Below are 26,800 nucleotides of genomic sequence, written 5' to 3' on the forward strand. Positions count from 1 at the left end.
AAACCGCCAATATGGTTAAAAGGCAGGAGACGGCAGTATGCTCCGACCACCTCTTCCTGTTGCTAAAGTCAGGCTATACCAATCAGGAGCTGCTTTGACATCCAGCTCCTGATTGGTGTAGCCTGAATTTAGTATAGGAAGAGGAGGTCAGAAAATACCACAAATTTGTGAGTCTGTGATTTGCGAACCGTGAATTCGCAAGGGAACACTGTACTGTCTTTCCTGAAGAGATAACAAAACAATGAACAACAGACAATAAATGTAAATCTGAAAGGAAAGAACGGCAATTGTCAAAGGAGAGGAAATTTTGAAGGAGAGGGCAAGAAAAGTAATAGTAGCAGCAATATAGTAATAGTAATATATTTCTGGCAACATATCACTAGTAATATATTACTTTTAAAAGTATAAGTAACCACTGTTAAGTAAGTTACTTTCCAAAATTAATATAAAAGTTACTAGTTTCATTAGGAAACAGGAATATGTTACAGCTATATGTCAAGGTAGGTTATTGTGAAAAATAATGTATTACTCGTAAAAGCAATATATTATTGCCCAACTCTGATCCCAGTCATCAAGGTCAGCTTCTCAGATTCATCACAAATATGCATGAAATAAATTTGCACATATTAAAGTTTTATAGTATGCAAATATATCTCATGCCTATTTAGTGTGGAAATCCTGAAAACTTGCCACAGTGACACACTGTGTGAGGGTCTAGGGCAGAGGGGGTCCAACCTCAGCCCTCGCCAGGTTGGGTTTTCATGATTTCCCAAATGAATATACATGAGATCTATTTGCATACAATGGAAGCAGTGCATGCAAATATTCTCATGCAAATTCATTGGGAAAAACCTGAAAACCTGATTGGATTGCGGCCCTTGAGGACCAACATTGGATTAGGGCTTTGGTCTTCACTCTCGCTCTTCAAGAACTTCTGACAGCTCGGGTTTTTAGAATATACCTAACGAATATGTAAATATTTATTCATTTTTAAATATTACAACAAGTGTTTAATAATCAATCAGAAAGATTTTTAACTAATCACTTGACAATCTTATTTATATTCCTCCAAATATATAAATATAAAAGAATCCCATCCCACCCACCCATATATTAATAACGAATATGTAAGAGAGATTTGTGTGCCCACTTTCTCCATTATATGCAAATCTCTCTCATGCAAATTAATTAGGAATATTCCGAAAACCTGCCTATAGGTAAACCTTGAAGACTGTGACTGAAGACCAAGGTTCTGGATGATCAGTTCCCCAGATGTGCAGCTAATGACCCTCACCACTAAGTCATATATCTTACTAAGTTGACCTTCTCAACAACTTTCAGTGCTCCTGGTGGGGCAGCCTGGCTTCCACAAGTGTCAGATTCCTCATAATAGTGGTTATCGGGATCAGCTGGTGCTTGGCTACCAAAGTGCTGCCTCAGGGTTAGGTGGTACTAGAGCAGTGAAGTGCTCCAAAGTTTGTCGTGTTGTGTAATAATGCCAGGACTCTGTCCTAGAAATGAACTCTGGCTCCTACCTCCAGCCGTTGACCAATCTCCAGAAAGCCGCAGGTAGGGTGGAAGGCGCCGGTCCCACAGGTGTATAGATGAGTTCGGTTGTATGAATGCAGAATTTTGACGAAGTTCATGCACTCAGCCTGAGAGAAAGCCAAGTAAGAATGAATTAGCTGGTTTGTCAATAAAATCATGCTTGTGAATGCTCAGCTAGCCTTTCTGTAAATGCTGGTTGCTGCCAGCTGAATTTGACACAGGCACTGGCACTCAATCTCTAGATGCAAAGAGTGCTGCAGTGGTCAGAGAGAGATATAGGAGAGAAATGGAAGGACTAGAGAGGAAATATGGCAAATGAGAGGCAGATTTTAGAATGAGAGACAGAGGAAAGTAGAATAGAGAGACTGGGGACAACTTAAATGGAAAAATAAAATGTCTTGGCAACAAAGGGAGAAACAAGTATTTTACTTTGAATATATTAACTAGGGACTATATTAGCTGGATATTCAGCAGCATTGTCTGGTTCAGTGGTGTACCTGGCTTGGTTCCCATCCAGGGTGGTGCACCCCCTTCCTCCAAAACAGTGAGGGGGGGAGGTGTGTTAGTCTGCATGCGTGCAGCTTTATCTCTGCCAGTCCCCTGCCCTGGAATAGGAAGTTGACATCAGACGGGGTGGGGTAGCCGGCGGAGCCAATAGCTGCATGTATGTAGACTGCCGCCCTCTGGCTTCTTCATGCTTCCTTTACTGCCTGCACCCGGGATGGACCATATCCACTGCTCTGCCCTTGGTATGTCACTGGTTTGGTTAAGTTCCACTGATAATTGACTCCTAAGTCAACCAGCACAAATTAACTGGTCAGGAGCTTCCCCTGCCCAGTTACATTGTTTTAAATATTGAACCCATGGCTTTCATCTTTTAAGATACCAAGAAGCATGTTGGGTTGTTGGGTTCTTCCCGACACAGAGCCAGAGTTGAGAAGTAGCTGTGATCTAGGAATATCACTTAACCACCCCCCTATTCTGCCACTGTTCTGGAATGCAACTCACCTTGATCTACATATGAAAAAGGCATGGGCTAAACTGGGGGGGGGGAGGGAGGGTGTCTCATTTCTCAACAAAATAATGTAAAATAAAAAAAAAATCTTCTTTCTGCAGACAAAGGCTTCTTCCCAGGAGAATGCTGAGTGTGGATCCCATCCAGTGTTTGTGTCACTCATAAGAACATAAAAATAGCCTTACTGGGTCAGACCAATGGTCCATCAAACCCAGTAGCCTGTTCTTACGGTGGCCAATCCAGGTCACCAATACCTGGCCAAAACCCAAGGTGTAGCAATATTCCATGCTACCAATATAGGGCAAGCAGTGGCTTCCCCATGTCTTTCTCAATAACAGACAATGGACTTTTCATCCAGGAATTTGTTCAAACCTTTCTTAAAACGCTATCCGCTCTTACCACATCCTCTGGCAACACATTCCAGAGCTTAACTATTCTCTGAGTGAAAAAATAATTTCCTCCTATTGGTTTTAAAAGTATTTCCCTGAACTTTGAGTGTCCCCTAGTCTTTGTAATTTTTGACGGCGTGAAAAATCGATCCACTTGTACCCGTTCTATTCCACTCAGGATTTTGTAGACTTCAATCACATCTCCCCTCAGCCGTCACTTTTCCAAGCTGAAAAGCCCTAACCGTTTTAGTCTTTCCTCATATGAGAGGAGTTCCATCCCATTTACCATCTTGATCGCTCTTCTTTGAACCTTTTCTAGTGCCATTATATCTTTCTTGAAATAAGTAGACCAGAATTGAACACAATGCTCCAAATAAGGTCACACAGGGGCATTAAAACATTCTTAACCATTCTTAACATTGTTAACCATCCCTTTTTAAATATTTCCAGCATCCTGTTTCTCCTTCCCTGACCAGTTCTTCTCTTCCCCATCCCCAACAGGGAACATATACTCTGCAGGGGAAATACACCTACCTAGTGAAACCAGGCAGGAATATTTACCTGGTCAGTGGGATCTAACTTTCACCTGATGGATCTAGATGGAAAACTCCTTAGCTCCTCACAAGATCCTTCTAAAATTTCTTTTCTATGTCTTTGGCACTAGAAGTACAAACTGTCATGCCAATAAAGTTTCCTGAATTGAACTCTGAAAGAGGCAATGACAAAAGATCACTGAAAGCTGGTTTAAGGCTTTTTGTATTTTATGAACTAAATTCACTGCTAAACTTTGACTTAAAAATGTCAAAAATTACAGGAGAAAAAGTGCCCCAGTGGTGACAACAGCCCACATGTGCGCTCTTAGCCAGTGCTGCTGTCTCTTGCATTTGTAGCGTGTTTGACATATTACTGTACAGCCTCTGTGGCATTCTTGAGATATTAAAGCCTTTGTGGGAGAGTGCACATGGCCTGCCTGCAGAGGAACATTTGGGAAGCTTGATTTGAGCAGCCCCTCTGCTCTCCTCATTCCACAGGAGCTTTGAATTGTGCGGTTTCTAGCTCTGAAAAGGGTCCAGGAGAAGTGCCAAGGGAATCCTCCTGACACTCGCTGCCCTGACGTGTGAATGCTGGTACTTAGGCTCTATGGACTGAAACATGAACTTAATATGTAGTTTTTTTAACTCATGTTTTAACTTACGATGCAATAAGCAAATTTTTACTCATAGATTATATCGGAGTGAATTGTTTTGATTATTTGATTGTTTTTATCGATCTTGAGATTCTTTTAGCTGGGCTTTTAAGGTGGATCAAGAGAGAACAAGATCTTATCATGAAAACAGGAGTTTAATCCATGAAGCGCCAGTTTGGCAAGGTCATTTTAAATAAAACACTGGACAATGTGGAACTGATTATCCAGGTTTTCGGGGCAACAAGGGCATTTGCCTGGGTTGTCTGTTGAAATAAGTGTTTGTTATAAGTCAGAGGGTGGTATATCTAATATATTTATGATAGTTATGAAAAAAGTAAGGTTGATTAATAAATTATTAATGTTGTGTGCATATATGTATTAGTTCTTCTCTTCTTCTAAATGTATGTTATATACTATTAATTGATGGCGTTCTTTTATTTTCATTTATTGTACTTCCTTGTATAGTGAAATGGTGGGTTATCCCTGTTAAGATTAGCACCAGACGGTGAGCTAAAATCAGTAACAGTCCTGCACTTTACTATTGTTCTTAATTGGAAGGTGAATGTAACTCATGCCTCTGACCAGGTGCAGTACCACAAAGAGACACCAGCCCCAGAAATGCACCTTGGACACAGGAGTCACGGCCTTCAGGGCCCTTAGGCATCTCTCTGCATTGGGGAGTTACAGCTAATTCCTTCATTTAAATGGAATTTACATAAAGATGGGCTAAATTTAGTACATAAAAAATGAGCAAAGAGTAATTCTCCAAGAGGTGAACATATTTATTCTCAATATACTACTCCAATGGAAAACCTTCTGGGCAGCTTACAATATTCAAATCCCAGCAATGAAGAAAATAAATACAATATCAAACAGGACAGTATAGGAAGAGGCCAAAGGGGGTGGGTAGTGATCTGAGTAGTCTCTACTACAGGCTTGTCCAACCGTTTTCTAGTGGAGGCTACACGCATGCTTTGTCAAATAGGGGCTATATATGTAGGGTTATCAGATTTTTGTCTGGAAAAACCCGGACACTTGGCCTTGCCCTGTTCTACCCTTATCCACGCCCCATTCTGCTTCTAGCCCCGCCCCCTGCAAAGCTTCATCTTTGTTTCCAACCTCTGGGCCATGTCTGGAGGGTGCCCAAGCATGTGGGATGTGTGTGATGTCATCTGTGTGACATGGCCGGGAGGTCGGGGCATTCCAAACCCTGGACAAATTACCGGGTTTTGGAAAGTCCGTCCGGACACCCAGACAGTCCTCTACAGTCCTGGATCCTATATATATGATGGTGCATTATTCCTTCTCTAGCTTTCACCTAGTTTTGCTCTCGCTCATGTCCCTCCCCCCCTCCCCCCAACAGCCTTCACCCAGTCTCTCTAGCTTATGTAACCACCCCAGCCTTCATCCAGTTTCTTTTCCCTCATCTGTTTTCAGCTGCAGAACAAACAGGGGGATTCCTGCTTCCTCACCGCAACTTGGCTCTCTGCAAGCTTGAGTATGCAGTGACAGAAGATTGGGTTGCCCTAGCACTTTCAGGTCTCATGGGCCTTGAAACCACAAGATCAACCCGAACTTCCGCCACTGCACGGCTCATGCTTACAGACAGCTGAGTTGCGGTGAGGAAGTAAAATCTCGCTGTAAGAACCAAAAGATCTGCCAAGCTTCGGAGGGCCAGAAAAAGCACTTGGTGGGCCGGGATCTGGCCCTTGGGTCATAGGTTGGACAAGTCTGCTCTTCTGGTAATACAGTATCACTATTAAATATATTGGACACAGATTTGTTTGTATTTATTTATTTATACCCCGTCTTTCCCAAGGCGAGACATAATAGAGCAAATGATCTAACTAAACCGTATCAACCCTTCCCAGATCCCAATGCATACTATAGCTATCAACCTTGTAATCTCCCTGGGAATGCCCAGGCTAATTTCTTGTTGTAAACCGCCTAGAACTGAAAGGTATTGGTGGGATAGAAGACACCAATGTAATGTACATACACAAACAGAATCACATACATTACAACAAATAAAACATAATAATGATAAGATAAAGCCTCCTAAAATTACAAAAAGGCGACCAACGCCTCACATCAAAAAACTATTACAGGATCACACAACCATTCTGGATTTAATGAACAAGACTGATAAAGAAAACCAAAAACGTGGAGATAAACAGACCTCGCTTATCTAGCTCCTTGATTTATCAGGGGAGGGAAATTTCATGGTGACTCCAGAAAGTATTTCTTCACCGAAAGGGTGGTCGATCATTGGAACGAACTTCCACTGCAGGTGATTGAGGCAAACAGCGTGGCAGATTTTAAAAATAAATGGGATATTCACGTGGGATCTCTAATGATGTAAAGGAGGGGGTGGGTCGGCAAAATCAGGGTGAAGGGTCACTGGAGTGGGCAGACTTGATGGACTGTGGCCCTTTTCTGCCGTCATTTTTCTATGTTTCTACTAGAAATCTTATAGAGCATGTGTCATCATAGGTCTGTGAAAAAATTTCCACAACATCAATAAATGCTCACATTCATAAACAGTTACTTTCATTCAGTCTTCAGCTTCAAAAGTCATTTATGTTTCAATATAAATCAGTGGTTCTCAACCCTTATCCTAGGGGACCCCCAGCCAGTTGGGTTTTCAGGATATCCCTAATGAATATGCATGAGAGAGATTTGCATATAATGGAGGAGACAGGCATGCAAACATGTCTTATGCATATTCATTAGGGATATCTTGAAAACCCAACTGGCTGGGGGTCCCCCAGGACAAGGTTGAGAACCACTGATATAAATCATCAATATCTGTCTTCAAGCTGTAAATCCTCTATAATCACTCATGGCGATATGACTTTTCATTAATAAAGAAAGAGTATCACTGTCAACCTAGTTAGGGAAGACCTCAGTGAACAAAAAACTTTTCAAGCCTGATTTAAACCTGTCAAGGGATAAGCTCTAAATAGAGATGAATAGGGAGATTATTCCATAGCTTAGAGGTAGGTACACTGAGAATCATTTTGCGAATAGTATCCAGATGTACATAACGATAGGATGGAACAGGAAGACAATTATGTCAGGAGAACTCAAGAGACCTTGAAGAGACCTAGCAAAGCAAGTGCTGGGAAAGATACATGGGAACCTCAGAGCAGCACACCTTGAAGACCAGAAGGAGAATTTTATAACACTGATTGCTGTCCCTGCCCACACTGTGAATTCATGAGTGTGGGCTTTACGAATACACTAAGGGGGAGGGGGGTTATAAAAATACTGGGCGCTAAGCTAGCATTCTATAATGGTAGAGTTGTGCACCAAATCTGTTAGTTTAAGTCTGCAGATAGGCGCCAAACTCTAGGTGCGACCACTTACGCCATGTCCATGGCTGGTATAAATGCTGGCGCCAAAAAAACAGCATCTGGGCACGTAAATGCAATTATTCTATACCCTAATACGCACTTGCCCCTCCCATGGCCACGCCCCTTGCAGCTGCGCACCAGAGAAGTTCAGCGCTCAGTTTCCAGAATAGGGGCGTAAGTCAATTACACACACAACTGCTAACTAGTGTGAATTAGTGCTACTTATCTCCAATTAATTGCCAATTATTTTGTGCATGTAACTGACTGACCCTATTCTGTAACTGGGCATACAATTGGCTACGTAACTTTAGGCGCCGTTTACAGGATCAGGGGTATCTGCATAGCTCAAATTTAGATTGTAAGCTCTCTGGACACAGGAAATATTTACTGTACCTGAAAAACATAGAAACATAGAATATGACGGCAGAAAAGGGCTATAACCCATCAAGTCTGCCCACGCTAATGACCCACCCCCAGACTTCACCCCAGACATGCATATCCCTCTGAGCTAAAATCCCAAATCCTATCCCATAGGTTAGTGTAATGGGTTACATTCACACTCTTCACCATGCCCTCTGTGTAAATGCACCATATTCATGAAGACAAAAAAAGGAGGATATGTAAACCCACACCTAGCCCCCCCCCCCAATACCACACCTCCACCAGTCCCAGTCCCCTCCACACCTTTCACTCATTTCCTTAGTTCCCCTTCCCATTCTCTGTACCCTTTTGGCCCTTATCTACTCTCTACTGCATCTCATCACCCTTTCAGTCCCAGCTCCATCTCTATCTCTCCTTCCTTCCCTTGCCTCCAAGGCCTCTTCTATTCCTGTCCCCATATTCCATCCCCATCTAGCTTCTCTTCCTTCTTTACACTTTCTCTTGTACCCCACCCCAGGACCAACATCTTTTTCTCTTCTCTCTCCTGTCCATCCCCGTGGTTCTGCAACTCTCCCCCTCCCCATTACAGCATCTGCCACCTTCTCCCTCTTCACCCAACCACACCCCAACACCAGAACCTGCACCAATTCAAACTGCACAGCCAGCGGGATCTGCTGACTTCTCTCTCCAGCTCCTGACTCCCCCACCTACCTTCTCCCCTGCTGCTGCATTAAATCTTCTGGCAGGTTGGTAGCAGCAACGAGGGAAGCCTGCTGCCGCTGGCCTGCCCTGGAACCTGCCTCTCTGCAAGTCCCACCTATGCGGGAACAGGAAGTTACTGCAGAGAGGCAACTTCTGGGGCAAGCTGGCGGCAGCAGGCTTCCCTCATTGCCCCTGCCAGCCTGCCTGAAGACTCAATGCAGAAGCCGAGGAGGAAAAAGGTGAGAGAGCCAGCAAAACCCGGACAGACTCCCCCTTTTTGAAAAACAAACAAACAAAAAAGCACGTCTGGGCACCTGGACAGTCCTCTAAAAAAAGGATATTTCTGGGTTTTCCCAAATGTCTGGTAACCCTACTCATGTCTGTAAAAGCCCTCATGTACCTTTAGTTACTCTGAAGGGGACATTTTCATCAAGCCCATAAAATACCTCTTTCACATGGCCAGATTGCTCAATTTATTTCTAAGCCTGCTTTATCTTACAATAAGGAAAAGCTGATGCTGTCGAAGTGTTGGTTTCATTCCTTCTGCTTATGAAAAGGTCAAGATTGGCCCAACCATTCGTAAATCTAGGTGGTCACTTAGGGCAGCAGCTTCTAAAGGGGCGGCAAAAAGCAGCTGCAGTCTGAGCAGAACAGTAAGGCCCAGATTCTCAAAACTTTAACGCCGTCGCTAAACTGTTTTCTGGCAGTTTAGCCTGTACGCAGTTTAGCGACAGATTATCAAAAGGGATGATGTTTCTGTATTTTATTGATGATATATTATCTTATTGTAATTTGATATACTTTGCTTCCACTTCTTTTCAGGCTTCCTTGGAAGCTTTTTCTATTGTTATTATCCTATCTATAAAACTAATAAAAATATTTTGAACAGGAAAAAAAAAAAAAGGGGGATTATATTCCTCTTTAGCGAGGATTCTAGCAGTCTCCGAAACTGACATGCAAATGGGCTCTTCAACACTGAAATGAGCCATCTGGTGAATTCTTTAAAAATGCTGAGCCATTTTTTAAAAAGCAAAAAGCAGCATCTGCTTTTAGCGACTAAAAAAAGTGACTGGTCCAGGGGTGCCGGTCGGTGTCACAGACTGCTAGAAACCAAACCCCTGAGTTGTGATGCAGAAGCAGAGATGCCCATCTCTCTGCTGTATCATAACATCCATTCCCTGCAGCAGCAGCGGCAAACACGAACGGTGGCGAACACCCCCCCCCCCCCCGTGAGAGAGGCCTACACTCTCCCGCTGCACAAATCCCTTCTGCAACCTGACCCCCCCTGCAGCGGGTGAGATATGTCCACTCTCCCGCTGGCAAGTAAACCACCCACCCACTGCCGTCTTTCACCCCTCCCCCCGCAGTGGAAGAGATGCCCACTCTTCCCCACCGACGTCTTCCATCACCTCCCCACAGCAGGAGAGTGGGCCTGAGGCTCTGATTGGCCCAGGTTGTATAAGGCTCTGATTAGCCTGGATGCCCCATAGGAGGAGCTCTGATTGGCCCGGATGCCCCATAGGAGGGGCTTTAGGCATCTGGGCCAATCAGAGCCTTAGGCCCCTTCACAATGCATTTGAGGAGGGGCCTGAGGCTCTGATTGGCCCAGGTTGTATAAGGCCCCTCCCATGGGAGAGGCCTTATACAACCTGGGCCAATCAGAGCCTTAGACACCTCCTTGGTGCATCCCAAGATGCACCGGGGAGAGAAAATCCCATTTAGACGATGCAGGCAGCTGGGAGGAGTGGATCCACGTCTCTCCGGCTCTTTGAATTTGAAGTAAGGGGGAGGGGGCGATGTGGGAGGTGCTTTACTTGCCAGCGGGAGAGAGTGGGCATCTCTCCGGCTGCGGGGGGTGGGGATGGAGGTGGTGGCGGGTGTGATTTACTTTGCAACGGGGGAGACTGGACATCTCTCCTGTTGCAGGAGGGTTAGGGTTGTTGTGATGCAGCAGAGATCTCTCCCGCTGCATCACAACACAGGGGCAGCTCCACTGTTGCTGTGTTTTTGTTTTGGGTTTTGTTCTTTTTGATGGTGGCGTTGACAGCATTTTTTCTGCTCATGTGCGCTGCTGTCCGCTGACCTCAATTGCATGCATGATTTTTTAAGAATGCCTCAGGTTTTTCAATTCGGTATCTAAACCATCACCCAAATTCTAATATTTAAAAGCACGTTTTTATAGAATTACTGCATGCTGACTAACATGGTCGGTGGTCTTTGTCATAAGGTGTATGGGAACAGATCTCAATATATATACTTTGGAGGAAAGGTAGGAGAGGGAAGCTATGATAGAGATGTTTAAATATCTATGCGGCATAAATACGTTATCAGGCAAGTTCCTTTCAGTTGAAAGGAAACTCTGGAATGAGGGTCAAAGGATGAAGGTGAAAGGGGATAGATTCAGACGTAACCTCAGAAAATACTTTTTCACAGAAAGGGTGGCAAATAAATACGTGGAGGTGGAGGTGGTGGAGACGAAGAGTATCTGAATTCAGGAAAGCTTGGGATGAGTACGTTGGATTTCTAAGGGAGAGGAGGAGATAGTAGATGGCATAGTTAGGCAGACTAGATAGAAAAATGAAGGCATATAAAGACCATATGGTTAATGTTTCTATATTTTATTATCAAAATATTAAGGGAGGGAGGATAGACCATGGAGTGGGACCTGAAAACTAATGATGGAGTGCATAAGGCTGAAGGTTGGCCTAAGGCAGAGTTTCTCAGCTTCTTCAAATATCAACTGAGTACCTCCGTCCAAACTTCAACCCATACCCACCCCCATAATAATAATATTAATTGTAATGCAATTTCTTCCATCCATTTTTCATATACACACAATATAATCTTATTAATACACAATGGTAACCACAAAATTTTAAAAACACGAAGCATACGGTACACAGAGAAAATGCTAATTAACATTTATATTCTTTTTTTTTTTTTTTTCAAAAAGGTCAAGTCAGATGACTTTAAAATATGCAATGGCACCTCAGTAACAACTATAGAAAAACAGACAAATGTAGTGCAAAATACAGACAGCAGATATAAATTCTCAAAACTGTCACATTTTGATCACCAAATTGAAAATAAAATCATTTTCCCTACCTTTGTTATCTGGTGATTTCATGAGTCTAGTTGTACCTCCTTCTGACCATGCAGCCAATATTTCTTTCCTTTCTGCCTCCTGCATGCTTCCCCTCCTCCGGACTTCATTCCCTTCCCCAACCAACATCTCTCTTTGTCTCTCCATGAGTCCAACTTTTCTTCCTCTCTCCTCCATCCCTACTGGCAACATGTCTATCTCACTGTCCATCTGTCTCTCTCTCATTCCCTCCCTTGCTGCAAAGGGAGTGGGGAAAGAGAAAGAGAGAGAGAGAAATCCAGGGTGCATCTCTCCCACCCCCTCTACTGCCACATCTAACATTTCTCCATCTCTCATCTCCCGGATCATATGCAGCATTTTTTAATGCTCACCAGCCCAATGTCCATTTCTCTTATCACCCCTCTCCAGCACCATGCCACATCTCTCCCTCCATCACTAAGTCCAACATTCCTCCACTTTGCATCCCCTTCAATCTGTCCCTCTGTTCCCTCTCCACCATATTCAACATTTTCCCCTCTCATCCTTCTCTTCCGCATGCAACTCTACCTCACGACTCTCACTCTCTCTATGCCCAGTTTTCCTCTTTCTTCCTTTCATGTGTACCATCTTTCCCTCTCACTCACACACACGCCCAACAATTCTTTCTATTCCCTCCCTCCTATGTCCCAAGTTCGTGCCCCCTTCATCCATCCCTTGTGTCCCAAATTCACACTCCCTCCCTTCCTTCTGTGTCCCAAGTTCGTGCCCCCCTCCCTTCCAGCCTTTGTCCCAAATTCATGCCCCTCCCATGTCCCAAAGTGCTCCTCCCTCCTCTCTCTTTGTCCCAGATCATGCCCCTTCGCTCCCTTACTTGCTCACTCCAGGGCCGCACTCGCTTCCTTAAGGGCTGTCCAGCTGGGCTACTCCTTCTTGCCTTCAGCAGCATTTGTTGCACAGACGAGGTCAGCGGCTCTTATACGCTGCATGTGGCTGACCCACAAGCTTTCCCTCTGATGTCAGCTCTGACATCGGAAAGAAGGCTTCTGGATCGGCTTTGGTAGAGGGGGGGGGGGGCATGGGAACCCCGGTGGCAGCCATTAAGGAGGAAGGGGGCAGGAGACCCACGCAGTGCCATGTATCAACAAGTAGCTCGCGTACTCCTAAGGGTACATGTACCATGTGTTGAGAAACTCTGGCCTATGGTACCTAATACTTTTTCACTGGCTCTGACTATAGCACAGAATGAGTGTGCTCCTCTCCCCATGTGTCAGCCTAGCACAGACTCTTCTTACCCCACTCCAGCAGAAATAGAGAGATTTCCTTATCTCCAAATGAAGAAAGGACAGATGTAAAACAAAGGCAGATCATCAATGCTCTATGGTCATTTGTGAGAGAGGAGTGCAGGTTTTTATGGAAAGAATGGTCATAGATGCTGTGTGCTACTTAGCACTGCTACTAAGGATGGACTATTACAGGATTTTGAGAAAACCACGAGGAACTTTTGATAAAACCTGAAATTCCTGTGCAGTTTCTTAGCAGAGGGCAGCTTAACTGAGGCCCTTCTGTTTCGATTGGAGGTTTATCCATGTTTTCTTAATTAAGCTACAGCTTTTCTGCTATACATTGTGTATTTTCTTGGATGATGCTAGACTGTGGCATGTGGGATTTCACAAACAGTGTCTGACAAGTTACCATGCTTGGCCTGGAAGACACATTTTTGGGAAAGTTACACAATGACATAGAAAAATGATTAATGTGACTAGTTATTATTAGGATTTAGCTCAAACCTTTAGATGAATTATATTCAAGTACATTAGGTATTTCCCTGTCCCTGGAGGACTAGGCCTTACATGTCCTTATGCATGTCATTCCTGCACACTAAAGCCATTTTACTGCCAGGGTAGAATGGCAAAATTTTCTATTTTCTACTTTTAATGGCCAGGCACTAATTTTACTATTAGCAAATGGGAATATAGCAGCACTAATCGATTAGCACAGAACATGCCCATTCTCCACCCCAGCACTAAAATACAGTGGTACCTTGGTTTGCGAGCATAATTCGTTCCGAAAGCATGCTCGTATATTAAAGCAAATTTCCCCATAGGAATTCATGAAAACTCGGACGATTCGTTCCACATCCCAAAAACTTTAATAGAAAATACATTACTGTATATACTTGTATTGCAAGATCTCACTCAATCACTACATTGCGGATAAATTGGGCATGATGCTTTTATTGCATTCAGCCGCGCTTAGCGCAAGATGTGCGTATGTTGTGCGCGCTTGAACTGCAGTATTATGTTCAGACTTGATCAGTGATGTGACGCGCATATAAGAGTATGTGCTCGTAGTGCAAGACAACGCTCATTTATCGAGCTAAAATTTAAGAAAATGTTTTGCTCGTCTTGCAAAACACTCATAAACCACGTTACTCGGTATCCAAGGAGAGCGACACGTCTGATAAAAGGGATGGAAAATCTTTCATACGCTGAGAGATTTGAGAAACTGGGTCTCTTTTCCCTGGAGAAGAGGAGACTTAGAGGGGATATGATAGAGACTTACAAGATCATGAAGGGCGTAGAGAGAGTAGAGAGGGACAGATTCTTCAAACTTTCAAAAAATAAAAGAACAAGAGGGCATTCGGAGAAATTGAAAGGGGACAGATTCAAAACAAATACTAGGAAGTTCTTCTTTACCCAACGTGTAGTAGACAACTGGAATGCGCTTCCAGAGGACGTAATAGGGCAGAGTACGGTATTGGGGTTCAAGAAAGGATTGGACATTTTCCTACTAGAAAAGGGGATAGAAGGGTATAGATAGAAGAGTACTGTGCAGGTCCTGGACCTGTTGGGCCACCGCGTGAGCGGACTGCTGGGTGCGATGGACCTCAGGTCTGACCCAGCGGAGGCAATGCATATGTTCTTATGACTGTATAAGCTTTTTTATTTTTTAGCATGCAGGTACCACGCACACATGTAAAAATTACCATGGGATGCCTGGGCGCGTCTTGCTGCGACCCCTTTTTTTGCTGCGGTACCAATGGAATTTAGGATCAAATTTAAGATCCTAATGTTAGCAAATAGAGCATTATTTCAGCTACAGCCTTCATATCTTTCTAATTTGGTGTTATTTTACGCCCCAAGGCGTTTATTACGATCTCTGAATGACAATAGGGCAATCGTCCCTCACATTTCGAAGGCACATCTTGCGTGAACTAGAGATTGTGCATTCTTTTATTTAGTCCTGCGATTATGGAATAACTTGAGAAAAGAAGAATCATGTATAAATTATAAAAGACTTTTAAAAGCACATTTTTTTCAATTGGCTTTCTCAACTTAGACCAGAGTTCATGTAATGATTAATTTTGTATTTAAGTATGATTAATTTTGTAATGGAAAAATTTTTAGTTGTATGTATTAATTATGACTTATTGAGATTTGATTGTTTTATTGAACATAAGAATATCCGCTGCTGAGTCAGACCAGTGGTCCATCGTGCCCAGCAGTCTGCTCCCGCGGCGGCCCTTAGGTCAAAGACCAATGCCTAACTGAGTCTAGCCTTACCTGCGTATGTTCTGGTTCAGCAGGAACTTGTCTAACTTTGTCTGGAAGGTGTTTTCCCCTATAACTGCCTCCGGAAGAGTGTTCCAGTTTTTCACCACTCTCAGGGTGAAGAACTTCCTCATGTTTGTACGGAATCTATCCCCTTTTAACTTTAGAGAGTGCCCTCTCGTTCTCTCTGCCTTGGAGAGGGTGAACAACCTGTCTCTATCTACTATCTCTATCTCTATTTAATCAATGTAAACCGCATAGAACTTCACAGTCCTGCGGTATATAAACTGTTATTGTTGTTATTATTATTATTATTACTAAGGGGTCCTTTTATCAAGCTGCGATAGGGGTTTAACGCGCTAGCCGCTAACGCCTGCATTAGCACGGGGTTAGCACGTGATGAAATGTCCGACGCTCTAACCCCACTAGCGCGGCTTGATAAAAGGACCCCTAAGTCTATTCCCTTCATATCTTGAACGTTTCGATCATGTCCCCTCTCAGTCTTCGCTTTTCAAGGGAGAAGAGGCCCAGTTTCTCTAATCTCTCACTGTACGACAACTCCTCCATCCCCTTAACCATTTTAGTTGCTCTTCTCTGGACCCTTTTGGGTAGTACCGTGTCCTTCTTCATGTACAGTGACCAGTGCTGGACGCAGTATTCCAGGTGGGGGTGTACCATGGCCCGGTACAGCGGCATGATGACCTTCTCTGATCTGTTCCTGATCCTCTTCTTAATCATTCCTAGCATTCTGTTCGCCCTTTTCGCCAACGCCGCATTATTTTACTATTAGAATTGTTATTGTTGAGTATAATATTTTATGAAAAAAAATATTAACTTTTATTCTTAATCTTTCCTTTTCTATTTTTAAATGGAGTTCTTTTCTTGATGAATGTGAACTATGCATTGTAAACCACTTGGATCCTTTTAGGCTGTTATACGGTATATAAAGTTTTTAATAAACATAAACATGTATTAGTGCTTGCCAGAGCTTAGCAAAAAGGCCCCTAAGTTTGTATCTGAGGCAATGGAAGGTAAGCGATTTACCCAAGGATCAGCAGTGGGATTTGAGTCCCGGCTTCCCCGGTTTTCAGCCCACTGGGCAACTCATCCATTCTACACCAATGATTGTGTATTGGCAGCTCTCCATGCACGTATTTTCCAAACTGAGGGGAAACCCAATGTAGTTCCTAATGTGTGCCTTGAAAATTGCATCTGTATAGGCTGTTGCTTGTTACATGGTGCTTACACTGGAGTGGACAAAGCTATAGGATACATTTGATAAGATACATCTCTGGAAACTGAGAGATACAAAGAGATATTGGTGGGTCCTCTGAAGGAAAGTAGATGTTGGAGGAAGGCTGATGTGGTCCTTCTTCACAAACAAGGAACAGAGAGTGGTGGGAAGCTAGAGGCTCGTAAGTCTACCCTCAATGGAGGTGGGGGGGGGGGGGGGCGCATAAGAACACAGAACATAGACCAAAGATCCATCAAGCCCAGTATCCTGTTTCCAACAGCAGCCAACCCAAGTCACAAGTACTTGGGCAAGATCCCAAAAGAGTAAAATAAATGTTTTGCTGTTTATCCTAGAATTAATTATTGGATTTTCCCAAGTCCATCTTAATGATGGCTTATGATTTTTTTTCTTTTAGGAAATAAGCCAAACCTTTTTTAAACCCCGCTAAGCTAACTGCTTCACACTCTCTGGCAATGAATTCCAGAGTTTAATTACATATTAAGTGAAGAAATATTTTCTCTAATTTGTTTTACCTTTACTACATAATAGCTTCATTGCGTGCCCCCTAGTTCTTGCATTGTTGATTTAATGTGACGAACTGCTCTACATTGCCAGTGCTGGAAGAGAGTGGGAACTGCGCGAGATCCAAGTTCTCCTACAAGTGTTCCTGCATCACTCATTCCCTATAAATGGTCACTTTGCTTATTTACCTAAATGTTAGTGAATATGAGACACATAAAGCCTCGCTCCTTTTGCCCTTGGATCCTGCCAAAGCATATTCAGCCCATCTGTAATATCCATTAATGGAGCCCCTGTGGGCCTGGGGCTGAGACCCTGACACCCGATAGGCAGTGTTTGCATTTGGAAGAAAACAATATCGAGGAATAATGAAAACATTGAAATTAGAAACAGTCAGGGAGGTGGCCGGACTGCGTTTATACTGTGTTCACGCTGTGCCTGGATTACGTTCTGTTCCAGAGGGGATGGGTTCCAAATGTAGCAGCTGTGATTTATGGATTAGTATATTGATGTGACAGAGCCAGATGGTCTCCATCAATCCTGTAATGCATAGCGAAAGAAAAGCTCAACCAGGAAGTGAACTTCTACTAATCATCAGCCTCTTTTAGCCAACTGGCCACCTGTTCCTGACAGACACAGTGATAACTGCCAAAGCTTGCCATATGCTCATGGTAAGGACAGTAATACCACAGAGAGAGATACCTCCCACTTCCTGATCCTGAAAGGGAAAGGGTTACCTCCTGCCACATGTGCTGATAGGGGACAATGATACCTCACACCCCCTGATCCTGATAGGGGAGGAGTTACCTCCTGCCACTTGTGCTGATGGGAACAGTGATACCTTTTGCTACCTGCTCATAATAATAGGGAAGGAACTGTCTGGAGGAACGGTAATACCAAAGAAAAAACAGGGCAGAAGATGCGCAAGAAAAGGGCAGATCAGATAGGAAATCTTTATCCTGAGGGTTGTTTACTAGTAGATAAAGTCCACCTAAAGCCGTCAGAAAGTCAAACGTAAACAAATGATGTGAAATGGCGCAGTTCTCTCAAGGAAAGCAGCAGCACAGCATTCTAGCACAGATCACTGCTAAAATACTTCTAACCCACACTTGCACAGTTTCAAGGCGGCATATAGCATTAGTCCCTTTATTATTCCCTTTTCCACATGCTAATCAAATGCAAATTTTTAAATATTTTTGGGAGGGGGGTTGTCATGAATAGAGAGTGGGCATGGAAGCAGTAACCTCCTAAATGCTCCTGTATTAAATTTTTGCCAAGTACTGTGCACTAACGCAAACATTAGTTGTGACCTGAAAATCAAAAAATTAGCAAATGTCCTAAAAAAGTTATCTATTAAATCTGGGCTTGGTGTTTGGAAAAGTCCCACATTTGTGTGTCATAAGCCCAGATTTCTGTGTACTTTAGTTTCTTAATCGAGATCCATGTGGAACTAGGTAAGGAGATGCAGACCATAAGGTCTAAAGGGAAACAAGGTTTGGACAGGGATTCATGAGAAAAGAATGACACGGGTTCAAGTTTTTCCCTGTCCCCCTGAGTTCTTTTCCTATCCCTGTCCCATTCATGCAAGCTCTGTCCTCATCTGCACAAGCCTCAAACACTTTAAAATCATAAGTGTACGAGGCTTGTGCAGTTAACACAGAACTTACAAGAATAAGGCAGGGACAGCGACAAAACTCACAGGGACGGGGAAATTGAGTTCCTGCAGAGACGGGAAAAAATTTGTCCCCGTGTCATTCTCTAGTCAGGAGATCATGCTACTTGGTTCCTTTTTTTTTTTTTTTTTTTAACATACTACTATTCCTAACAGCCTTAAAGCAGTTACATTTTATCCTGAAAATTTATTGAATTTTTAAAAAAACATAACAGAGTAAACCACATAACAAAGAGGCATATTATTGTGAATAAACAAAATTTATGCCGCAATACCGGAAACTGACTGGGGTGACGGTCCGTCTAGAAGACGTATGCAGGCAGATTGACAGGCTTAAAAACGACAAATCCCCTGGACCGGATGACATCCATCCGAGGGTAATCAAGGAACTGAAAGGGGTTATAGCTGAACTGCTTCAACTAATAACCAATCTGTCGATCAAATCGGGAAGGATTCCAGAAGACCGGAAAGTCGCAAATGTTACGCCGATCTTCATGAAAAGTTTGAAGGGAGATCTGGGAAACTACAGGCCAGTGAGTCTGACCTCGGTACTGGGAAAGATGGTAGAGGCTCTGGTAAAGAACTGCATCGTTGACCACCTTGATGGACACAATCTGATGAGGACCAGCCAGCATGGCTTCAGCAAAGGAAGATCTTGCTTGACAAACTTGCTGCACTTCTTCAAGGGAGTTAACAGGCAGATCGACAAAGGTGACCCGGTTGACATTGTATATCTGGATTTTCAGAAGGCGTATGACAAGGTTCCGCATGAACGACTACTTTGAAAAATTGTGAGCCATGGGATTGAGGGTGAAATACTCACGTGGATCAAAAACTGGCTGGCGGATAGAAAACAGAGAGTGGGGGATAAATGGACAATACTCGTACTGGAAAAGCATCACCAGTGGAGTGCCGCAGGGTTTGGTGCTTGGACCCATGCTCTTCAACATATTTATAAACAACCTGGAAATTGGAATAACAAGCGAGATGATTAAATTTGCAGACGAAACAAAGTTATTCAGATTAGTGAAGATGCAGAAGGATTGCAAAGACCTGCAACAGGACATAAACACGCTCGAGAAATGGGCCGCGACATGGCAAATGAAGTTTAACATTGATAAGTGTAAGGTGATGCATGTCGGTAAACAAAAATCTTGTACACAAATACAGGATGTCTGGCGCAGTAGTAGGAGAGACCCACCAGGAAAGAGACATGGGAGTACTGGTCGAGAAGTCGATGAAGCTGTCCACGCAATGCGTGGCGCTGGCAAAAAGGGCGAACAGAATGCTTGGAATGATTATGAAGGGATCACAGATCGGAGGTTATCATGCTGCTGTACCGGGCCATGGTATGACCCCACCTGGAATACTGCGTCCAGCACTGGTCGCCATACTTGAAGGACACGGTACTATTCGAAAGGGTCCAGAGAAGAGCAAGTACAATGGTTAAGGGGCTGGAGGAGTTGTTGTACAGTGAGAGATTAGAGAAACTGGGCCTCTTCTCCCTTAAAAAAAGGAGATAGAGGGTACATGATTGAAATGTTCACAATAATTAAGGGAATAGACTTAGTAGATAAAGATAGGTTGTTCACCCTCTCCAAGGTAGAGAGAACGAGAGGGCACTTTCTAAAGTTAAAAGAGGATAGATTCCGTACAAACGTAAGGAAGTTCTTTTTCATCCAGAGAGTGGTGGAAAACTGGAACGCTCTTCCGGAGGCTGTCGTAGGGTAAAACACCCTCCAGGGATTCAAGACAACGTTAGACCAGAACATATGCAGGTAAGGCTAGACTCAGTTAGGGCTCAGGTCCTTGACCTAGGGACTGCCGCGTGAGTGGACTGCTGGGCACGATGGACCACTGGTCTGACCCAGCAGTGGCAATTCTTATGTTCCTAATAGAAAAATGGTTATAGATAAATAAAAACTAGATTACATTATCTTGTAGTATTACAGAAAGAATCTAGAGGCGCCCATGTCTTCCAAAATTGCAAAAAAAAATTTTTTTTACGGCTATGGCTTCTTCATATTTTCTTACTGAATATAATTAACTCCATCATTTGGATATATTAAGGGTCCCTTTTTCAAAGCCGCAGTGGCGCTTCTCCCGCCGCAAATGCACCGAAGCCTTAGGAACTGAATGGACTTTGGAGCATTTGTAGCAAGGGAATCACCACCACAGCTTTGTAAAAGGAACCCTTAAGACTTGAATTGTCTTTTAATGACAAATGATCATATGATTAGCTAATGGAGAGACCCATCTGAACTTTGCAAAAAATCATTGCTTGCAAAACAAGACCTATAAAGCAGCTGCATTTTCTGCTACTATTAATAAGCACTTAACAAATTGAACGGTAACATTTAACAATTCTAGCTGATAAAATAAACATCTAAGAATGATGAAGGGGTGGAAATAGCAGAAAGGTAGCATTGCGTACTGGGGTCAGATGCATCTAGTCCAGCATCCTGTTTCTAACAATGGCCAATCCAAGTCACAAACATCTGGCTGAATCCCAAACAGTAGTAAGAGTCCATGCTGTTAACCTCCAAGGATAAACAGGTCTTCTTGAATAAGATTATGAACTTTATTTGTCCAAACCTTTTTCAAACCCAGCTATGCTAACTGCTTTTACCACATCCTCCAGTAACGAGTTCCACAGCTTACCTATGTGTTCAGTGAAACAAATACTTGATTTGATTTGTTTTAAATGTACCACTTATTTATTTCATAGTGTGGGGAGGGGAGAGAGGGAAAGGAGGATGGAGAATTTGGGATTGAAAGAGGGAGATGCTGAATTAAACTGGATTAACAGAGGACTAGGGGCTAGATTCCCAAAACTTACCATGCCCTTAACGATGGTCGCTAAACCGGTTCCAGCCGGTTTAACATGCCAGTATTTTACCAGCTGATTATCAGAACAACTCACTGTGGTTTTTTCTGATCTTCCTAGCAGGCTCTGACTCTGCCATTCAAATGTAGCACAACAAGGTCATTAATATTAAAATGGTAGTAAAATGGACTCTACCATTGCTGGGTGATTCCTTAACTTTATTGTGCTGCATTGGTGGGCAAACTTTTCTGGCAGGGTCTGAGCTGTTGTAGCCTTAATTTCTTCGTCAGTGCCTGATTGGCTCAGGCACTGACAGGAAAGCTGACAGGCATGACAGCTCAGACGTCCACCACCCACTAAGTAAATAATAAAAAAGACCCCCCCCCCCCAACAACCCTCCGACACTCTCGGCAGGAGAGATGCCCAGTCCCTCCGCTGCTGGGGTCTTCCGCCCCCCGACACTCCCAGCAGGGTGTGCAGGGGGGAAGCCGGGGTCCATTTTAGCCCAATATCTTGTTTTCAGCAGTGGCCAATCCAGGTCACAAGTACTTGGCAGAAACCCAAATACATAGTAGAAACATTCCATGCTACGATCCCAGGGCAAGCAATGGTTTCCCCATGTCTGTCTCAATAGCCTGCCCCATCCACAAAAACATGCTCCTTGCACGTGCTCCACCACCCCTCTAACTGCCCCTACCCCCAAAATTACCCTCCCTCAACTGCATCACCACCCTACAAACTGCCCATCCCGAAAAGCTAGTCCGTGCAAACTGTTCCACCCTAAGCACTGCCCCTCCATAGAACATAGAAACATGACGGCAGATAAAAGCCAAATGGCCCATCTAGCCTGTCCATAATGGCCCATCCTGCTAAATGCCCCACATCCAAAACTTACGCTCCTGCTGACTGACTCATATGGAAATATTACCCCCACACAATGCCGTAGCCCTGCAATCATACCACCATGCTGCAAAGTGCCACACTTTCCCAAATTATGCAACAACTACCCGACCATCCATTGGCATACGATGAGGGGATTCAATGAATCCCCAGCTCTACAGCCCTGTTTTTTTTATTTTTTTGCTTAATACAGTTTGATTTGTTGAGTTTGCCTTCAGTTTGATTTGAGTTTGCCACTGATTCAAATCGATTTGTTTGTAAAGTTTGATTTGTTGATTTGTTGAGTGTTCCACTTCAGGTTATTGTTGAGTCTTCCACTTCATGTTATTGAGGCCAGCAGCGTACCTGATTTTAAGGCCAAATGGGATAGACACGTGGGATCTATTCACAGAGAAAGGTAGGGGAGGGTCATTGAGGTGGGCAGACTAGATGGGCCGTGGCCCTTATCTGCCGTCTATTTCTATGTTTCTATGTTTTAACAGTTTGACTGCTCAACCAGTCAAACTGCCTCAAACAAAAAGTAAAGAAAGAAAAAAAAAAAAAAAAAAAAGCAAAGCAGGGCTGTTGAGCTGGGGTTTCTCTGAACCCCAGGTCTTGACAATATGGATTTGAATTTGATTGGCTGAGCAGTATCTGCCTGTTGCCTGCTCAATCAATCGAATTCAGAGCAGTTCCCTCAGGGCCTTTTTGGGGTGGGGTGAATCCCCTGACCGCACACCACTGTGTGACCATCCTGCAAACTACACCACATAGACACAACACACACGAGGCACCCACAGAGCACACAATAGAGAAATACACTTCTCCCTCCATATTTGCGGTTCCAGCATTCGTGGTTTCAATTATTCACGGTTTTTAGCTTGCTGGCTCTTCCCTCCCAAATTACATCAGCTTGCATAGAGAAATTGCTGATTTTCAGCACTTTCTTCACCGTGTTTTGCCTCTCCTTCAGGAACAGGCCAGGTCTCCCACCATATTATTCGCGGTTTCACCATATTCATGATGGTTTTTAATAGAAAACAGCGAATAACATATGAAAAAGTTATTCGCGGTTTTTCAGTATTTGCGGTTCTGTTAATCCTCTATCACAGCGAATACGGAGGGAGACGTGTACACACTCACCCAGAGGGACTGTAAAGAACATGAGCCAAGCTCTGCATACTTTCCCCACTTGTTACAGCTAAGGTTGTTCTTTGATTCCTTGATGTTACTGCTATTGTGGTATGACAGGTTTGCTGCACAGGCTCCAACTGAATGTCTTTTCTGCCAGGTTTTGGAGGAATTTTGTTTGCAGGCAGTGAAGAGAAAAAAATACACATCTCAGTTCTGTTCTACATCCATTTTTGAGAGAACAGAGCGAAACTGGTTCTGCCCCAGTCTACATAGACTCCAGATTTCCCTCTCCTAAGTAGAAGTGGTATCAAATAATTCAATTCTAGTTTTACAGAGCGGTTGAAACTGGTAGGCCCTCGGATTTGCTCTTATAGAATGAGTGTTTAATATCTAGTTTACAGGCAAGCAGCTGGGCTGTGGGGGCTGGCATGACCTATCAAAATGAAAGTTTAGCTGGTTCCTTCCCCTCTCCTCCCCCATCTCCAATATATAGAGATGTCCGTGAGCATATGGACCTCTGGTGCTTTGTCAACCCTATAACTTTAGTATATCCTACTGAGAAAGTGATGATGTAAAACCTACGACTCACACAGGCAGGGTGGCTGCCCAAAGAGACTTACCTGCTCTATATATGGTACTGTAATTGTAAATCTGCCCCATGCATGGAAGTGTCAGTACGGGAATAACAGGGGTTGCGGTAGGGCAGGACTGAGCTGTGTGGGGTCCCATTTCTGCAATAACTGGCTACACTATGCCTCTTTCTCCTTCCTTACATCACACCCCAGGTAGCTACTGAGTAAACAGGGCATCTGTGTGCTGTCATTCTCTTGTCATCAGTTTTCTGTTTCACCCTTGGCCATTTGGAAAGATAAACATGCATTTTAATGTTTGTTTTGCTGACCTTCTGCCCTAACAAATCATCTGGGCGTCCTGTTGAAAGCTATGGCTATGAAGGCAGAAGAGATCGTCCAAGCCAACCATGCCGGGAAGTTGCGGGCGGCTAGAGACTGGCTGTGCTGTCAATGCACTCTTTGCAGGTCAGTCTTTCTTCTATCTCTGGCAGGACCATCCGCAGGGACAATCACACAGCCATATCTGGAAGAACCCTTCCGTTCAAATTGATAATCCAGTTTTAAAGTTTATTATAAAATTTGATTAATCGCTTATTCAAAATTCTAAGCGATGAGCAAATCAATAAAATTACAAAATTGGGGGGACAAACAAAACTAACAAAAAACTAAGTCTTGCAAAACATATTGAAGACTAGTTTGATAAAATAATAAAATGTGAGGAAAGGATGGGGAAAGAAATACAATTTGGTTAATAGAAGAAAAGACACTTATGGTTAAAAACAATAGGAAGGGAGAGAACAAAGAATCTCAAAGAAGATATGAAAATAAAGTGAAACTCCTAAGCAGTCCTTTTAGTCTTTAAAAAGAAAGCTTTTAAGTTTGCTCTTAAATTTATCCAAATTTTTTTCCTCTCTGAAGTAAATAGGGAGGGAATTCCATGTTTGAGGAGCTGTAACGGAAAAGATGAAGTGCCGTCTTGTATTAATGGAAGAATGCATTTCGACTAACCGAAGACTCGGTTTTCAATTCTCTAGGGCAGTGGCTGGGTCCCCATGATCGCAGCCAAATAAAATTGGGCGACCCCCTTCCCCTGTGGAAAACTCACTTAGGTCATCACCCCAAAGGTATGTTTGGTGTCTCCATTTAGGATCCCAGCACGCAGTTTAGGGAGCTCCATTCTAATCTAATCTAATCTAATGCTTAGTTTTGTATACCCAGACTTCAATTCAGGAAAGCTCGAATGGAGGTAGAAAACAGCTGTTCTCCAATCCTGTCTCTTCCTCTCACCCTTTGCTCCCAGAACACACGCTTGGCCCTTCTACACTGCCTTCCCCCACTTAACTTGTCTTCCTGCTGCACTTGTTCACGCAACAAGAGGAAAAAAGCGACTGCATCTTCCTCTTTTGTGGCCTGGGCTCCACTGCTTATCTGAACCACAAGACACATCATACAGCTGTCCAGTTCAAATGAGCTTCGTCCTCTTGCTGCGTGATTTGAAGGAGGAAGAGGAGGATGACCACTGGGTAAGCTGAACAGTGTGTGCTGTGGGCAGAAAGGGGTGAGGGGGAAGAAGGGCAAAAAAGAGCTGGGGAAGATGCAACCTAGAGAGGGATTTTGGTGGGGAAAGAAGCTGGGATAATTTTCAGACCTTATGGTGGGCTGAATAATTAGGGCTGTACTGAATATTCGTATTCGATTCAATTCGCCCAAATAATCCAGGGCTCTACTGTGCTAAATCCTACTGAAAGAAACACTTAAGAACATAAGAAGTTGCCTCCACTGGGTCAGATCAGAGGTCCATCGTGCTCAGCGGTCCCGCGGCAGCCCATCAAGTCTATGACCTGTGAAGTGGTTCCTGACCACTTCTATAACCTACCTCTACTTCTATCTGTACCCCTCAATCCCCTTATCTTTTAGGAACCTATCTAGACCCTCCTTGAACCCCTGACTTGTCCCTGATATTCAGTGGAACTTAGCCAGGAACGAACGGTTCCCGTCTGGCTAAGTCCTTTTTAGCAGGCTTTCTGCCGATATTCAGCGGGAGGCAGTTGGCTATCTCCTGCCGAATATCCGGTTGCCGACCAGCCTGGTGACAGGCTACATCTCAAGACATAATCCGTCACTGACGACTTTCATTGACTAGCTGATAAGGCATGTGGCCAGACAGACCTGCCTGAAAATCAGGACTATCTTTGGCCACTAGCCTTAGCTAGCCAGCCAATGAAAATCGTCTTGGCTGGCTAAGTGCAAGCCGCTGAACTTTGACCCGGAAACGGCTCTGGCATCGAATATCTGGGATCACCACCAACTGCAGGAGGTAATTAGGCTGCTTCCTGTGGTTTCAGCTTCAGGCCTTTGATCTCTGATTTCAAGTTGCTTTTTTAAATTATTTGTCATGTTAAAGCTCAATCCCTATTATTCATATTCAGCTGAAGAGGATTTTTCATTATTTGTATTCTGCCAAATAGTAAACTCTGCTATTCAGTACAGTTCTAAATAACAACAAAGAAAGTACAAAGAATTGGGTACAATTTTAAAATATAGTGCACAGATTTTTCATAAAGCTTTTGCACCAAATTTACCCTCCTTTTACAAAGCCGTGTGGAAAAAGCCCTGAAGCCCTTTCAGTGGCGGAGTAAGCGTGAATGGGCCCCAGGGCGGTGGCATCCCACCCCGCACCTGCCCCCCTGCCACGCATGGGCCTCCTTCCCTTACCCTGTACCTTTTTAACTTCTCTGGCATGAGCTGCATGT

General features: G+C 43.7%; 1 protein-coding gene across 2 annotated transcripts in view; it reads right to left on the reverse strand.

Annotated features, from left to right (window-relative positions):
* SEMA3B (semaphorin 3B) overlaps positions 1-26,800 on the reverse strand; it is a 251,525-nt gene that overhangs the window by 96,572 nt on the left and 128,153 nt on the right. For both annotated transcript variants that reach the window (XM_033925997.1, XM_033925996.1), the window contains exon 5: positions 1,536-1,655. In XM_033925997.1, coding sequence (XP_033781888.1) covers positions 1,536-1,655 — 120 coding nt within the window. The remainder of the gene's footprint in view (positions 1-1,535; positions 1,656-26,800) is intronic.

Source organism: Geotrypetes seraphini, chromosome 17, assembly GCF_902459505.1.
Source record: "Geotrypetes seraphini chromosome 17, aGeoSer1.1, whole genome shotgun sequence".
In the NCBI taxonomy this organism is placed as follows: domain Eukaryota; kingdom Metazoa; phylum Chordata; class Amphibia; order Gymnophiona; family Dermophiidae; genus Geotrypetes; species Geotrypetes seraphini.